Raw genomic sequence first — 17,502 nt, forward strand, 5'->3', positions numbered from 1 at the left:
AGATGTTAGGAAGAAATGAACTCTTAAGAATAATATATTCAATATATTGTTGCGATATCAAGAGTACAGGTTCAATTCCTGTATCATCTTCATGAAGCACCTGCCTTTTCAAACAACCCCTCGCCTCAGGTCAGGTGATGTTCAGTTAGAGTCACTGCCAATTGTCTCTCTCTCTCCCTCCCTATTGAGGGAGCAGCCTGTAACTGTAGAATATGACAACTTCCATATTATTGTGTGTAGTCAAAGCATTAACTGTTTAACATATTTTAATTCTGTGCTACTTACAAAACGTATGTCTGCTGTCTTGGTACTGCATACCATGAATACACTGGCCCCTGGCAATATTCTAATTTTTTTTTCTTTGTTCATGGGCTGTGGACATGGCTGGCAAGGCCAAGATTGATTGCTTATCCCTGACTACCCTCCAAGCTCACCTCACCATTATAGCTGTACTTGATGTAAAGTCAATCTGGTAGATGTTCTGCCTTTCTGGTAGGGGTGTACAAGGCTTCTTTGGTCTAGTGTAGTATAGGAAAGTCACTTAGTTTTTCACTGCTCTGAAGTGTCTGGATCCTCACCACAGCTCATAATGGCTTAAGATCACAGTAAATTTCCTGCCATCATATGCTTTTCTGGATGGGATCTGCAGGACTTGCTTAGCCTTTTGATCAAGGAAAAGCAGCCGAACAAGAAAAGACCCTGATCTTAAAAAATGCTGTAGTTGATTTACTGGTGGTAAATGCGTACAAGTTACATTGGACTGATAGACATTGTAACTGAATTATGAGGGAGATCTCATTGATTGGTCTTTTTCCTCTGAAAAAATTGCTGTTCCCTTTTCCAACTCCATCTGACATCATCATATTGTGTGGTGCGAAGTGAACTCCACAGCATGAATTCTTTGAAACGCTTACTCTCTTGTCCAACAGTAACATTGCTAGACATGGAATGAAAGTGCCTTTTATGTATCTTGCTATAACTCTGGCGACATTATAGTAGAGGAGCAGGAGTAGCCTAGAGGACCTTTTGGCATTTGTTGAAAACAGCTCAAGGAAAGATGTAGGAAGTTTAGTGGAGATGTGAGTTTTTAAAAAAAAAATCACCCAGGAAGTGGTGAGATTGTGGAACTCACTGCTTGTAAGGTTGGTGCAGAGAGAAATCCTCATAATATTTAAGAGGTATTTAGATGTGCATTTGCAATGCCAAAGCTCAGAAGACTATGGACCAAATACTGGCAAATGGGTCTTTCTCTGTGCTGGAGCTCTCTATAACAGTATTTTTACTTTAGTCTTTAGCCAATAACAATTAATGAAATGACTAGTCTTAAATTTGAACACATAGTGCCAATTTATTGACTGGTCATTCCTGATGAATAGCAGTGCTTACAGGGAGTATTGTTTGTGGGCTCATTAATATTAAGTTAAATCCCTTTTACTGCAGCAAGATATCAAAACCGCTACTGTTTTGACTGATCACTCAGCAGGCAGCAGCAATCTAGCAAGTGCAGAGTTGCGAATTTTCCACGAATGAGCATTAATGAATGGATAATGTGGAGCTTTTCAAAGGAATTGGCCCAACAAACGTAGGAAAGCTAATGACATACTGCCTTTCATCGTGAAAGGATTTGAGTATAGGAGTAGGGATGTATTGCTGCACTTGTACAGGGCATTGGTGAGGCCACAACTTGAGTACTGAGTACTGTGTGTAGTTTTGGTCTCCTAGTCTGAGGGAGGATGTTCTTGCTATTGAAGGATTCCAGCAAAGGTTCACAAGTCTGATTCCCAGGATGGCAGAATTGATGTATGAAGAAAGACTGGCTGCCTGAGCTTGTACTAACTGGAATTTAGAAGAATGAGGGTGGCTTTGATAGAAACTGATAAAATTCTGTTGGGACTGGACAGGATAGATGCGGGAAGTATGTTCCTCATATTGGGGAAGTCCAGAACGAGGGATCACAGTCTAAGAATAAAGGGTAAGCCATTCAGGACTAATATGAGGAAGAATTTCTTCACTCTGTGTGTTGTGAACCTGCAGAATTCTACCCCACAGAAAGCTGTTGGGGCCAGTTTGTTAGATACATTCAAGAGGGAGCTAGACATGGTCCTTGCAGCTAAAGGGCTTAAGGGGTATGGAGAGGAAGTGGGAATGAGATACTGAGATTGCGTGATTGGCCGTGGTCATATTGAATGGTGGTGCAAGCAAGGATCGAATGGTCTACTGCTGCACCTATTTTCTATGTTTCTATGTAAATATTGCTTCTTTCCACCTGGAGATTCAGCCATAACGTCTGAAAATACAGAAGAGTTAAAATCCACTGTGGCTTTAAAACATGCTTACAAAATGTCTTTTTGTTTCTTTCCAGTGCAAAATGGCTTAAAGAGCCAAATCCTGAAGCAGAGGAGCTTTTCCGCATGGTAGCTGAAGTATTTATCTACTGGGCAAAATCTCATGTAAGCTCAATATGCAATAATGAAACCAACATTTTAGGATCTTTCATAAAACAATAATTTATGTGGTTATAATACTTTTTCAATCTCACTTACAGCCAATATTTATTTTTCAGAATTTTAAAAGAGAAGAGCAGAACTTTGTGATTCAGAATGAAATCAACAACATGTCTTTCCTCATTACTGATACAAAGTCCAAGATGTCAAAGGTTCCAAATGTATCATTTTGTTTCTGTTTCTATTACAGTTTTATATAGAACTTCTGCTATTTGCAGTTGGAGTTGCCTTGAATTTTAAGTTGCAGTAATTTATAGTTGTTAAAATATTAATTGTTCATGTATTGATTAGACATTAATTCAGCTGAACAGTTTTAATGACTTCACAGTGGTTAATAAAAGAAAGCTTTGAGATGATCAATAGATATTAAGATTTCCCTCTGACCGGTGCCATTATATCTTGTAATACAGTGCGTCATTTTCATCTCGGTGAGTCATTTCCTTGTTGTAACCATTGAGTATGTTGTTCTGGGCTCAATCCAGTGCAATAAAATAGATTGGAAATCTACTGTCTCTAAGCATTCCATGTAAAATCAAGTTAGGGTATTCAAACATCAGTCTTTAGAAAAACTGTTAGAAGATACCCATAATATGGTATTAACCAACAATATGTTGGGAATCAGAGAAGGTTTCTCTTCAAATTTCACCTTGGTTCTCCATGCTGATAGTTCCGGTCCTCTCTCCCTGGTCCTTTTGTGGCACTAAATAAACCTTCAACTGCTTTAGACCTGACCTTTTGGAAAAATATCATGACAACAACCATTTTCTCGATAAGTTATGTTAACAATAATGACTTTTTTTTTCTTCTTTTGCTGTCCCCAGGGAGGTGTGTCTGATCAAGAGAGGAAGAAATCAAAGAGGAAGGGGGATCGCTATTCTCTTCAAACTTCACTTATTGTTGCTGCGTTGAAGAGACTGCTGCCTATTGGGTTAAATATATGTGCACCTGGTGACCAGGAACTAATCTCACTAGCTAAAAGTAGATTTAGCATGGTATGCAGACTGCAAATCAGATTTTACTTTTTCTGAGTAATTTTTAATCATCTTAATGTCAAAAGATTTCAGTACATTGATAAGAATATCAATAGGAGAAAGTGAGGTCTGCAGATGCTGGAGATCAGAGCTGAAAATGTGTTGCTGGAAGGGCTTATGCCCGAAACGTCGAATCTCCTGTTCCTTGGATGCTGCCTGACCTGCTGCACTTTTCCAGCAACACATTTTCAGCCAAGAATGTCAATAGGACAGTCGAAAGCCTGGAAATTACTCTGCATCTTACGTTAACATGGATACTAATCGTAGGTAAAAGCCCAGTCATTTTGTTTCTGAGCAATAATTCTCATTTTTATTTATTGCTGTGCTGAAAATTCTTCTTAACGTGTTGCACACAATACTATCGCCCAGCCTGTGCATTATGGTGTTTCAGCTGCTGTAAGGCTGATCAGTTCCATTTAAGGGAATGTTTGCCCAACTCTTATTCTTATACCTGTCAGCTTGCAGACATTTGGGCTGTAACATTTCAGAAAAGCACTGTAGCATCACATGGATATGTTTGTGTGCCAGTTAAAGCATTTACGCTAATTGAGAGATTGCCTAATATCTTACATTTGTTTGAATAAACAGGAGAAGGAGCAGTGCAGTTACATGGTGAGTGAGTGCACCATATAATGAAAGAGGAACAGCATTGGATGGTCAGGGTAATAGGGATCTACTGATTTCACACCTAAATCCTCACAGATGCTCCATGTACAAAGGGAAGTAGATCTTTGTGAATCTCACAGAGAAAAAGTGCCTCAAGAGATTCCTTTTGAAAGGCTTGCATGTTATCATGCCTTATCATTGTCTTCAGATCTGTCACATAAGTGAATGGCATTAAAGTTGAGTGACTTGGGGCAATAAATTCAGCAATTATGCTTTGTATTGTGAGATCTCATGAGCAATGATCAAAATAACCAATTCATCTGGTTTTGTGGATTTGGTTTTGTGAAAAATGTAGTGTAGAATGTCAAGAGAATTGCTTGTCCTTTTGCAAATATGGGGATATCTAATACTATTATAGGACAAGCCAAACAGAGAACAGCCAGGGAATTCCTAGAGGCATGGCACACATCCACAGATTTTATCAACAAACACATCGACCTGGACCCAATATACCGGCCACTGCAGCGGACAGCTGGAACTGACAACCGGAAGCGGCAGAGACAAACCACTGTAAATGCCGAAAGAAACATCACAGAAGCGCTTCACAGGAGGCTCCCAAGCACTGAGGATGTCACCTAGACAGGGGACGAAATGTCTGCAACCCAAATTCCCAGCTCGGCAAACAGAACCACAATGGAGATATCTAATCTCCTGTAGCAGTGCAGCACACCCTTGGTCCAGCACTATGCAACACATTCTGAGTCAGGGATAGAAATGCTTCCAACTAAACGAAGCTGATGTATGGTTATGTTGTGTAGGAGGATCTTTAGTATCACTAGTTTCTGTTATGTTGGGTGCTATGCTTGTGTCCAGTCTCTGAATACAAGTCTATACTAAATGCCTATTTCAGCTCTTCAGTGACTCTGCAGTTGATCAGCTATATGGGTTGGTTACATGTGAGTTTCTTGGGTTTTTAATGGCACTGTATCTCAATCAACCTGCACTGTCAGCTAGCAATGTTCTGTTGTATTCTGTTTTGCTTTGTCAACTTGCTTTCTACTGTGATTATCATTAATGTGTAGGATGAGACAATGGTCTGGCTTCGCGAACTGTCTTTTGTTCTACTCGCCATTCATATATCCTTAACTGATAACTAACTGTAAAGTCAAGTCAGCATTTGATTTGTGGTTTCCTATTAGAGATGCATTCAGGCAATTAGTCTGAAATCATGGGACAAAGGCTTTAATATAATAGCCGAGGACATTTCTTCTTCTGCATTTGCCAGACAGTAATTGTCCACGCATCATCTTCGGTGGCTAAATATCTCAAGCTTTCACAGTGTGTAAGCGCAATAATAATCAGTGAAGCCTCTTTTTCTCATCAAATGTAGTAGGTTTCTTTCAATCTTCAATATGGTCCTCCAAATCTAGACAATTTTCTTCTATTGACTGAAACTTTGATTTCTCAGCTTGCTCATTTTATTTAAAAGTCAAAAAGTGTGGAAAAGCACAGCTGATCAGGCAGCCTCCAAGGGGCAGGAGAGTCGATGTTTTGGGCATAAACTCTTCGTCAGGAATGTGGAAGAAGAGCTTATGCTCGAAACATCAACTCTCCTGCTCCTCAGATGCTGCCTGATTAGCTGTGCTTTTCCACCACCACACTTTTTGACTCTGATCTGCAGCATCTGCGGTGGTCACTTTCTCCATTTTTTTTCAATTCATGTAACTTTGTCTGAACATCCTCCAGTTTGCTGTTACCACCCGGTGCAGCATCATTGATCTCACTTTATGTCAGCTTATGGGGAATGATGACCATTTGATTGACAAATTATGTTTTACTTCTTCCTTGGTAATTCTGTCACAGCTTTCCAAGACTGGTATTTAAATTGTGTTTTCCTTTTTGTCTTAAATTGCTTTTCTTGAATGGAAATAATTTTTGCAAGCAGCTGACATTGGATGCACAATGTTCTTAAAAAGGCTTAAGTTCCTGGCTCTCTCTCTGAACAGTTACTTAACAGCATTATTTCTGATAAATCTTAATATGATGGCAGTTTTGCTGTTATAGAGTCATAGAGATGTTCAGTACGCAAACAGACCCTTCAGTCCAATTTGTCCATGCTGACTAGATATCCCAACCTAACCTAGCCCCATTTGCTAGCACTTGGCCCATAACCCTCTCAATTCTTCCTATTCATATACTCATTCAGATGCTGTTTAAATGGTATAATTGTACCAGCCCCCACCCCATCCTCTGACAGCTCATTCATACACACCCCACCCTCTGTGTGAAACAGTTGCCCCTTAGGTCTCTTTTATATCTTTCCCCTCTCACCCTAAACATGTGCCCTCTAGTTTTGGACTCCCCCACCCCAGGGAAAAGACTCTGTCTATTTATCCTATTCATGCCCCTCGTGATTTTATAAATCTCTATAAGGTCACACCTCAGCCTCCGACGCTTCAGGGAAAACATCCCCAGTCAATTCAGCCTCTTCCTACAGCTTAAATCTTCCAATCCTGGCATCATCCTTGTAAATCTTTTTTGAACCGTTTCAAGTTTCAGGACATGCTTTCGATAAGAAGGAGACCAGAATTGCATGCAATATTCCAAAAGTGACCCAACCAATGTCCTCTGCAAATTGACCTCCCAACTCCTATACTCAATGCTCTGACCAATAAAGGAAAGCATGCCAAATCCTATCCTATCTACCCTCAACTCTACTTCCAAGGAATTATGAAGCTGCACTCCAAGCTCTCTTTGTTCAGCAAAGCTCCCCAGGACCTTACCATTAAGTGTATAAGTCCTTCTCTGGTTTGCTTTTCCAAAAGGCAAAATTGATCTAAATTAAACTCCATCTGCCACTCCTCAGTCCATTGGCCCATCTGGTCAAGATCCCGTTGTAATCTGAAGTAACGCTTTTTGCTGTCCACTACATTGATGTCATCTACAAACTCACTTATTTACTATACTTCCTATGTTCACATCTAAATCATTTATATAAATGATGAAAAGCAGTGGACCCAGCAACTCATTCCTTTGTATTCCTCCAATATAAAATGGTCACATCAATCCAGATAAATCTTAAGTGTATTCAGAGTAATTTCTAAGCTTGGATGTCTAACTCTTTAGTGATTTTATTGTGTGAAAGATTGTACTACTCACTACAAAGATTGTTAGTAAAAATGTAGAAAAACCAGAAAGATACTGCTACACTGACAATTGATGTGTTATTACCTTGTATCTCAGAAATTATTGGACCTGTGTACATCTCAATAATCCAAAACATCTTGTACAAGTATTTTGGAAAATCAATTTTAAGAATTTGCTGGAAAGTACAACGTGCAACTCTCCACAGAGTCTCTGTTACAATTTATTTCATGTATTATTAGAGTTACATGATCTTGTGGGTCTTTTGAAGGTAGTTTGCTGAAATGTAATTATTTTTCCTTCTTAAAACAGAAAGATACGGAAGATGAAGTTAGAGAAATAATTCGCAATAATCTTCACCTTCAGGGGAAAGTAGGTATCTGAAGTTACTGTCTACTTGCTAAGCAATTGCAGTTTATGTGTGTTTGTGAAATTGCTCTCTATTGATTGCAATGCTGTGCTCAAGCATGAATTACATACAAGTTGCATTGCAATGGCTGTTTTGTTGTGTAAAATCTTTTAACTATTTCATTTCACATATCTATCTCTCTCTTCCTGCATGCTTGCATGCTGCCTTTCATTATTGAGCCTTTTATTTCAAGAGACTGCTGAAGACACTAACCATAATTGTGAAATGGATGCAGAGCAAATCTTCCAAATCCATTTCAAGGCTCACTAACTCAGGTCCAGATATGCCAGCACTTACATTTATAAACATTTGACCATGCAAAAATATACTGTTCATTTGGCTTTATTCTCAGAGATGAACCAGCTTCTTTTCAGTTTCTAAAAAGAAATGATTTTTTTCTTGACAATGTGTTTCTGAAGAGACACTCAAAGACCCTCAAGAGTATTTTGGGATGCTGGTTGCTAAACTTAGGTGAAGCACATGCTTTGCTTGGATGCTACAAGCTGTGTCTACTCATACAGGACAGTCATCTAAATCTGAATAATTGAATTGATTACTAATAAAAAAGAGATGCTTAATCTTCCGTGGTGTGTTGATGTTCTATTTTTAATTTCTTTTTCAATAGCATAGTGCTGTCTTTGTATATTTATAAAACTACTTGCCTTTGTAGAATGTGCTATCACAATTTATATTTTAATGTTATGGAATGACCTATTTAATGTACAGATGTGAATGAATGAATGATTGATGTTGGTTTCAATGCCATTGGTCTATAATTGGCAACACCTTAAATTTGGATAATATTTCACTTATGCCATGGGATACATCTTGATTCTCTTACATTGATGTTGCATATAAAATGATCTTATCCAAACAGAATTTTTCTTACAAGATATCTTCTTCTTTTCATCTTAAATGTACATCAAATTAATGGGAATTTGAAGTGTACCAGTTCCATTTTTATTGCCTTCTCTGACTCAAAGAGTTTTACCATGTTTTCTAATGCAATCTGTACATTATATCGAAATGAGCTCAGGGGCACTGTTTGTAAATTAAATAAATACATTAGATCATTTGACTTTTAGTTAATACTGATATCTCAAATGAATCTTCAAGAGAAAATTGCTGAATAAGCCACTTTTCAGTATAAATAATCAACCACCTGATGCCCTTTCATTAAAATGCTCTGAATACATCACAGCTATTGACACTTTAGTGTATCCCTCATCATCTATTAATTGCACATACATAGTGAGTGTCAGTGACCAAGTGGTCTTGTGTCACAATGTCCCACCTGCCTCAGAGGTGTGTCATAATATCTCAAAATAGATTAATTAAGAATTATATAGTCATGGGATCTTGTAGAATGATGGTAATGTACAAATCCCTGGGCCAGAAGATTTGGAATCCAGTCCCACCTGTTCTGGAACAGTGTCAGAACTTTTCCAGAAACAGAAATTGCTGGAGAAACCCAGCAGGTTTGGCAACTTTTGTGGAGAGAAAACAAAGTTAATGTTTTGAAACCAGTGACCTTTCTTCAGAACCATTCAGCATGTCTGAAGAAGGGTACCTGGACCTGAAACATTAACTCTGCTTTCTCTCCACAGATGTTGCTAGGCCTATTGGATTTCTCCAGCAATTTCTATTTTCATTTCTGACTTCCAGCATCTTTGTTTTATTTCAGAACATTTAGAAATGGGTTGACCAAAATGTTTTTTAGAGGGAGAGTCATGTTGCACCGTTAGTGTCCATAACTCTAGGTCAGGGTTCCATGTTCACATTGCACCTGGCTTGGAGATGTGTTATAACATGTCTGAATGTTATAAAATCATCTAAAATCGTTTAAAAATCATCTAGTGTGGCTGCCTCTGGGCCAAAGAGTGATGTGTCGCAACATATTTGAGTAGGTTAATGAAAAAACACTGCAGTCAATAGCAAAACAACAATGCTTGCGACTGATTTCAAAGAAAGCTGCCCATGCATAAAGATCCAGTAGTCTCTCTAATGCAGACTTCTCCTTTGCTGATGGCCATTAAAATCTAGTACCAAATCAAGGGGATTTCAAGATGACAAGTAACAGTAATGTCAGGATATGAAGAAACAGCCAATGACATTAAAATATTCCCACAACAAATATCTAAGAGGTTAAAAGCACAGAATTTCCTTATTTCAGATTGCACAATAAATATTTCTGATTGAGACAGTATTAAGACTGATGCTAAACTATTATGAATAAGCTGCTAAAAATGTTATTTTAAAACTTCTGTGTGTGGGGGAATGGCATTCCAATTATGATCTTCAGCTTTCAGCAGCTGTTATAAATTTGGTATATGATTATAAACCCTGTAGCAGCTCATGCAACTAGGTGTAACATTTTCAATTTTTTTTACAATTAAACTAATAATGAAGAACTAGAATGTTTCATCAATTCACTGATTGCTTAGGCATTTCGCTCTTGAGAATTTGAATAACACACATCCTAGAGGAGCTTAGATTGACTGACAGCAGCTTCTGCATTTCCATTGTATTTTGTACATTTGCAGACTCCCAAAGTACTGTTAGTTTCAAAGCTTGGAAAGTGTATTGATTAGCAATTTCTGTATATTGATGGCCAACATCCAAGTTTGGATCATTAGAACCATTGTAAAGTCTGGGAAAGTGTAAAAAAAAAACCTGTAGTCTGGAATAAAATCCTGGTTAAATTTAAATAATACAAATATTGCAATAAGTACAACATAATGAAAATGATCGCAATGCTGCAACCTTAATCCTATCCCAGGACTCAGTAATCATTTTATTTTATTTGGATTTTACTTTTGCATTTTTGACATTACCTAAATGTCTCAGATCTTGTGCTTGGTTGCTTTGTAATCATTCCCAAGATTTGATTACTTTTTCATATGCTGGTTTCTACAATCACATGATTGTGGTGTTCTGCAGTCTTGGTGCTCATCAATCGTCATAGAGTCATAGAGGTGTACAGCACGGAAACAGACCCTTCGGTCCAACCTGTCCATGCTGACCAGATATCCCAACCGAATCTAGTCCCACCTGCCAGCACTCGGCCCATATCCCTCCAAACCCTTCCTATTCATATACCCATCCAAATGCCTCTTAAATGTTGCAATTGTACCAGCCTCCACCACATCCTCTGGCAGCTCATTCCATACCCGTACCACCCTCTGTGTGAAAAGGTTGCCCCTTAGGTCTCTTTTATATCTTTTCCCTCTCACCCTAAACCTGTGCCCTCTAATTCTGGACTCCCTGACCCCAGAGAAAAGACTGTGCCTATTTACCCCTCTTCAATTGGTTACTTTCTGTTTAGCTTTGCTTTGATTTTAATACTGTTTTAATTTTGGTGAATTATTTACACAATAAAATGTTAAAAAACTTATGGAGATAATGTTCAGAAATCATTTGACTCTTTGCCCTTATAACTTCTGAACAGCTGAACTGTTGCGATTTGATACAGCTTTACTACATTCAGGACAGTCCATACTTCTATATATATATATATATATATGTATATGTATATATATGTATATACAGTCGTTTTCTGTATCTTTCATCTTACTTTCCTGGTCACTATTTAAATTTGAGTTGTTCAAACTCCACAAGTGGCTAAATTTTAACAGCAGTGAGGTGAGTAGTGCAATCGAAAACATTTACTGACTTTCTTTGTTCAAGGTTCTGCATTCTGAACTAAACAGAATTAAATGTGAGTTTTAATAAAACATTTGCACAGAGATAGAAAAATTAGCTTTGCTCATGCATGCTCCTGTGTATATCACTAACACTTGTTCTTTCCCACAGTTGGAAGATCCTGCCATTAGGTGGCAGATGGCCCTTTATAAAGATCTACCTAACAGGAATGAAGCTTCATCTGATCCAGAGAAAACGGTGATGCGTGTGCTGGATATTGCCAATGTGATCTTCCACTTGGAGCAGGTCTGAGGTTTTAATTCAAGTGATTATAATTTGTAAATACACACTTTCTGAGGAACTGATTTTAAAATAGGGGTTAAATGGGGTGAAAGGCGGGGGGTAAAGGGGAGTTATAGTGGGAAGAGATTGAGGGGACCCCAAACGAAGGGAATAGAAGAGGCAGGCAGCAGGTGGAAAGACTTTTGTGAGGCCTGTCCGATCGCAGTGCCTGAAATGTGTAAAGCACAGGTTGTATTACTCCCAGATCCTGTGGGGATGATTGAACACTAATTTGTGTGCCTTAACAAGATGCCTGTCTGAAAGAGGCAATAACTTTGGTTTGTATTTGTAGTAATACTTGGGAATGTCAGCAGGTTTACCAGGAATAGGAAATTCAACAGTCTTTTGGAGCTGACAGCTGAATTATGCCAATTTTTTTGCTGAAGTGCTTTTCGAGTGAGATCCAATGTGGACCATCTACCGTGGTCCATGTCAACCTTCCCACACAAGCTTCTACTCCTTGGCTCATTAGTTATACATCCAGCCAGTCGCGTTGTGACATAGTAGTAATGTTACTGGACTGGTAATCCAGAATTCCAGGCTAATCTTCCTGGAGCATGGATTCAAATCCTACCATTCCAGATAGTAAAATTTTAATTCAATCTAAAAAGGAATTCTGGAAGAAAAGGGAGAAAAAAGCTAATCCAGTGACAACTGCTGTCAATTGTCATAAAAATCCATCTGGTTCACTGATGTGGTTTAGGGAAGGAAGTCTGCAGTCCTTACCTGGTCTGTTTGCACGTGATTTCAGTCCCACACCAAAGTGATTGACTCTTAACTGTCCTCTGGGCAATGATGATTGGGTAATAAAGTAAAATCTGGCCAGTGACATCCATGTCCCACTATCAAATAAAAAAAGGTCTCATGGATTGCGTGACAGAAGCAGAAGTGCCCAATACTGCTGGGATGTTGCAATGTTCATATCGCTGACTCTATAGTAAGCCCCGGCTTCATAGTATTTCAGATGCTGCCAGCCAGGAACTGCCCATATACATTTGTTCTGTACCATTGTAATCATGAAAATGGCTCAGGTAGGAATATTAAGTGTTGACGGATGGGAGGACAGTGCTATATCCTCCAGCCTTGGCAAAAGAGACCATTCACCAGACCTAGCCAGCCTGGATGGAGATGGCGACACAGGTCAGTTCTGTGTTCTTCTGGGTTGAATGCAATGTAGAGTAGTCCCTGGCACTGTGAAGCAGTAAAGCTAACCACTGAGCCACTGTGCCACCCTAAGTTTGTCTCATTGATGAAAATATGCCTCATAACCAGGTACAGAGAGTGAAGAATAGACATTAGGCTTCTCATCCCATATCAGGAAGAGTGCTGGAGCTGGGTTGAGAAAAAGGTGACTGCTCAAAGGGGATGTGGAGACTAAATGAGTTTCACAGTACTGCACTGCTCTACTATTAACACTAGTGCTCACTTATTTCTTAACCTGCACAAGCCTTCAGCCTTTTTATCCACAACCGTTGCCATCTCTCCTCTTAAGCAGGCACTAGTGGGACCCAACGAAAGACTGCAAGTCAGAGGGCAGCACCACTGACCCTGAGCTTCACTTCCATCTCTGAGGGGGAAGCCACTCATCCCTCAGAGGATCTAACAGCAAGATTTCCAGCTGCACTTTCCACCAGCTCAGATACTTTTACCTTGGTGGGAGCTTTTTACGGATTAGACTCAGGATCACAATCTGGTAAACATATCACTGTCACATCTCAGCAGAGCTTCAGACACTTGGAGAACTGTCAGAAACCTTGCTGAGGCACTTGCTCAGCCCCAGGCAGAAGATCATCTTACGGCCTCAGCAATTAATGACTTCATCAAAATGCATAGCAAAGCACAAGAACAGCAGACAGGTTTATCAGAGACAGTCTATTAGCTGGATCGAAAGACAGAGGATTCCATCAATTTTATCAGTGCCATTCTGGCTTCAGTATATGTGCTTGTGGTGGCCTTCATACATCATGTGGCAACTACAATGGACAGCCAGATCTTGTGTAGTTAGTGTCTTACGTGCAGGTACCTGTACTCCATTGCTGTAGCCATTGGTGCTCAGTATTAATGGCAAGGTGAGAAGGCTATAAGGAACCTCAACCTCTTGGAAGATGGGGTGGTGTCAGCAGATACCCATAGGGAGAAGAAGAAGCAACAGACAGAATTCCACTAAGTTACCCCTAAGAATGTAGCAGACATGTCCCCTATACCTTTGCCCATGCCTGTGATACTGAAGCCTACAAAAGTCCAAGCAATAGAATGTTGGGCCTGCAGCTCGGCAGGGCATCCAGTATCCCTGGGCACTTTAGGTCCATATATGCCAGGGTATGAGCAACCTAGTCAACAGCGCCAACTACAAAGTTGGTTCCCTCCACTCCAGATGCCAAGATTGGGTCTGCAGTTTGACATCGTGGAAGGGAGAGGACAAACAAAACCTATTGAGGGCACAGGGATCGTAAGGGTGATACTTCATTGTCAACAACAAATATTAGCTTTTGTTAATACAGTATACATAACTCGCACTCTTAAAATCTCTGCTATAGGTTATTTGTAGCTGTTGGACCTGGTTAAGTTACACGTGAGAGAGATGAGATGAGTGGCCTTGTCAAACACGGTGGCTCAGTGGTTAGCACTGCTGCCTCACAGCACCAGGGACCTGGGTTCAATTCCCGCCTCAGGCAACTGTCTGTGTGAAGTTTGCACATTCTCCCTGTGTCTGTGTGGGCTTGCTCCGGTTTCCTCCCACAATTCAAAGATGTGCAGGTCTGGTGAATTGGCCATGCTAAATTGCCCATAGTGTTAGGTGCATTAGTCAAGGTTAAATGAGGCAATGGATCTGGGTGGGTTACTCTTCAGAGGGTCAGCGTGGACTTGTTGGACCATTTCCACATTGTAGAGAATCTAATTTAATCACAAGAATGACAGCTGGTCATTGACATGTATTGCTCATTACTTACAAACACATAGCATTAGGATTCACTGATCTTTTAGCTATGGTGTTAATGATTGGGGCCAAGGTACTGCACTTAAATGTTCACAATACTGAGGTGAAAAGCAATGTACAGGGATTAGATGGAGGCCTGCCCTGCACAAATCAGCCACACCTACATGCACGTCATGAGTGAGAGCACTGAATCAGTGATGATTTCACACATCTCCATTGCCAGTGTGTCATCCTGTCTTTCTGCTTTTCAAGGCAAGGCAAGTGAACAATGAGAAGTTCATGTCCCTTCAGTTCCCTGTTGAGAGGAACTGAAGCAATTGCTGCCTTTCTCTGTTACTGTCTCCATAACTGCTGTTGTCTCCCAAATGGTAAGGAGGACCTGAAAATGTGTTGCTGGAAAAGCGCAGCAGGTCAGGCAGCATCCAAGGAACAGGAAATTTGACATTTCGGGCATAAGCCCTTCATCAGGAATGAGGAGGGTGTGCCAGGCAGGCTAAGATAAAAGGTAGGGAGGAGGGACTTGGGGGAGGGGGGATGGAGATGTGATAGGTGGAAGGAGGTCAAGGTGAGGGTGATAGGCGGGAGTGGGGTGGGGCGGAGAGGTCAGGAAGAAGATTGCAGGTTAGGAAGGCGGTGCTGAGTTTGAGGGATTCGACTGAGACAAGGTGGGGGGAGGGGAAATGAGGAAACTGTAGAAATCTTAGTTCATCCCTTGTGGTTGGAGGGTTCCCAGGCGGAAGATGAGGCGCTCTTCCTCCAATCGTCGTCGGTAAGGAGGACCTGTAAATTGTGGGTACTGAAAGCTGGGATCAGCCAAAAGTTACCACATGGACAGTCATAAGGATGAGAATGTATTTATTAAGCAACAAAATACTTCATGGAGTGCAGAAATAACTAGGTTCACATATATGGCAAAGTTAAATATCACACAACACTAGGTTATAGTCCGACAGGTTTATTTGGAAGCACTAGCTTTCGGAGTGCTGCTCCTTCATCAGGTAGTTGTCATCAGCAGCACTCTGAAAGGTAGTGCTTCCAAATAAACCTGTTGGTCTATAACCTGGTATTGTGTGATCTTTAACGTTGTCCACCCCAGTCCAACACTGGCTCCTCCACATCATCAGATATATGACCGTAAGGATGACGAGCTTACATCATGGATCAGTACTTGAGCCTGTGAGATTGTGGCCATTACAGACACTGGGATATCACAGGGGCAGGAATGGGGGTTGACATTTCAAAAGGATTTGGGGGGAGGCAAAAGAGGTGGGGGAATGGCATTGCTAATCAGGGACAGTATCACAGCTGCAGAAAGGGAGGTCAACGAGGAGGGTTTGTCCACAGAGTCAGTATGGATGGAAGTGAGAAACAGGAAAGGAACAGTCACATTACTGGGAGTTTTCTACAGAGCCTCCAATAGCAACAGAGACACGGAGAAACAGATTGGGAGGCAGAGTTTGGAAAGGTGCAGAAGTAACCAGGGTTGTTGTCATGGGTGACTTTAACATCCCTAGTATTGATTGGAATCTCCTTAGTTCAAATAGTTTGCATGGAGCAGTTTTTGTCAGGTGTGTCCAGGAAGGGTTCCTGACTCAATGTATAGACAGACCGATAAGAGAGGAGGCCATACTGGATTTGGTGCTTCGTAACAAACTATGACAAGTGTTAGATCTCTCAGTGGGAGTGCTTTTCAGTGATAGTAATCACAACTCCCTGACCTTTACTATGCTCATGGAGAGGGATAGGAGCAGATGATATGGGAAAGTAATTGTGGGAGGGGGAATTACAATGCCATTAGGCAAGAACTGTTGAAGACAGAGGGTAATAGTAGATGGAAAGTATTCAGCCTGGAGCTTGGTGACCAGTTGTGTTCTGCAAGGATCTGTTCTGGGACCTCTGCTCTGTGGTTTTTATAAATAACTTGGTTAAGGAAGTGGAAGGGTGGGTTAGTAAGTTTGCTGATGACATGAGGTTTTGTAGAGTTTTGGATAGTGTGGAGGGCTGTTGGAGGTTGCAGCAGAACATTGATAGAACTGGGCTGATAAGTGGAAAATGGAGTTCAACCTGGAAAAATGTGAAGTCATTCATTTTAGAAAGTCGAATTTGAATGCAGAATACAGGGTTAAAAGCAGGATTCTTGGCAGTGTGGAGGAACAGAGGGATCTAGGGGTCCATGTCCATAGATCCCTCAAAGTTGCCACCCAAGTTGATAAGATTGTTAAGAAGGCGAATGGCATGTTGGCTTTCATTAGTGGGGGCTTGAGTTTAAGAGCTGTGAGGTTATGCTGCAGCTCTATAGAGCCCTGCTTAGACCACAATTGAAATATTGTGTTTAGTTCTGGTCGCCTCAATATAGGAAGGATGTGGAAGCTTTAGAGAGGATGCAGAGGAGATCTATCAGGATCCTGCCTGGACTGGAGAGATATGATGAAAGGTTTAGGGAGCTAGGGATTTTCTCATTGGAGGGAAGAAGGATGAGAAGTGACTTGATAGAGGTGTAGAAGATGATGGGAGGCATAGGTAGAGTGAATAGCTAGAGACTTTTTTCCCAGGGTGGAAATGGCTATCACGAGGTGGCATAATTTTAAGGTTATTGGAGGAAGGTTTAGGGGAGATGTCAGAGGTAGTGCCTAGCCTCTTGCGTTTGGTGATGTTTAGCTCTATCATGGTCTCTTGGATGTTTCTCACATCAATATCCTGATCCTCACCTGCATCATCAGTGGGTTGCTGTAGATCCTCCACTTCCTCTTCTTCCAAGAGATTGTTGGCACCAGTTCTGGCAGGCACAGCTTGCCCCAGTGATACGTCAAGTCAGCAGTCCAGGCAGCAAAACCTCAAAATAAAGGAGGCCTATTGTCTCTCGCACTGTAGCCAACTGAGAAGCAT

General features: G+C 40.7%; 1 protein-coding gene across 1 annotated transcript in view; it reads left to right on the plus strand.

The window, feature by feature from the left end:
- The window catches only part of ryr2a (ryanodine receptor 2a (cardiac)), a 551,531-nt gene that overhangs the window by 419,115 nt on the left and 114,914 nt on the right, over positions 1–17,502 (plus strand). Inside the window, exons 69-73 of the mRNA XM_060830792.1 lie at positions 2,363–2,450; positions 2,564–2,656; positions 3,326–3,496; positions 7,598–7,657; positions 11,508–11,642. Coding sequence (XP_060686775.1) covers positions 2,363–2,450; positions 2,564–2,656; positions 3,326–3,496; positions 7,598–7,657; positions 11,508–11,642 — 547 coding nt within the window. The remainder of the gene's footprint in view (positions 1–2,362; positions 2,451–2,563; positions 2,657–3,325; positions 3,497–7,597; positions 7,658–11,507; positions 11,643–17,502) is intronic.

This window comes from Hemiscyllium ocellatum, chromosome 10 (genome assembly GCF_020745735.1).
Source record: "Hemiscyllium ocellatum isolate sHemOce1 chromosome 10, sHemOce1.pat.X.cur, whole genome shotgun sequence".
NCBI lineage: Eukaryota > Metazoa > Chordata > Chondrichthyes > Orectolobiformes > Hemiscylliidae > Hemiscyllium > Hemiscyllium ocellatum.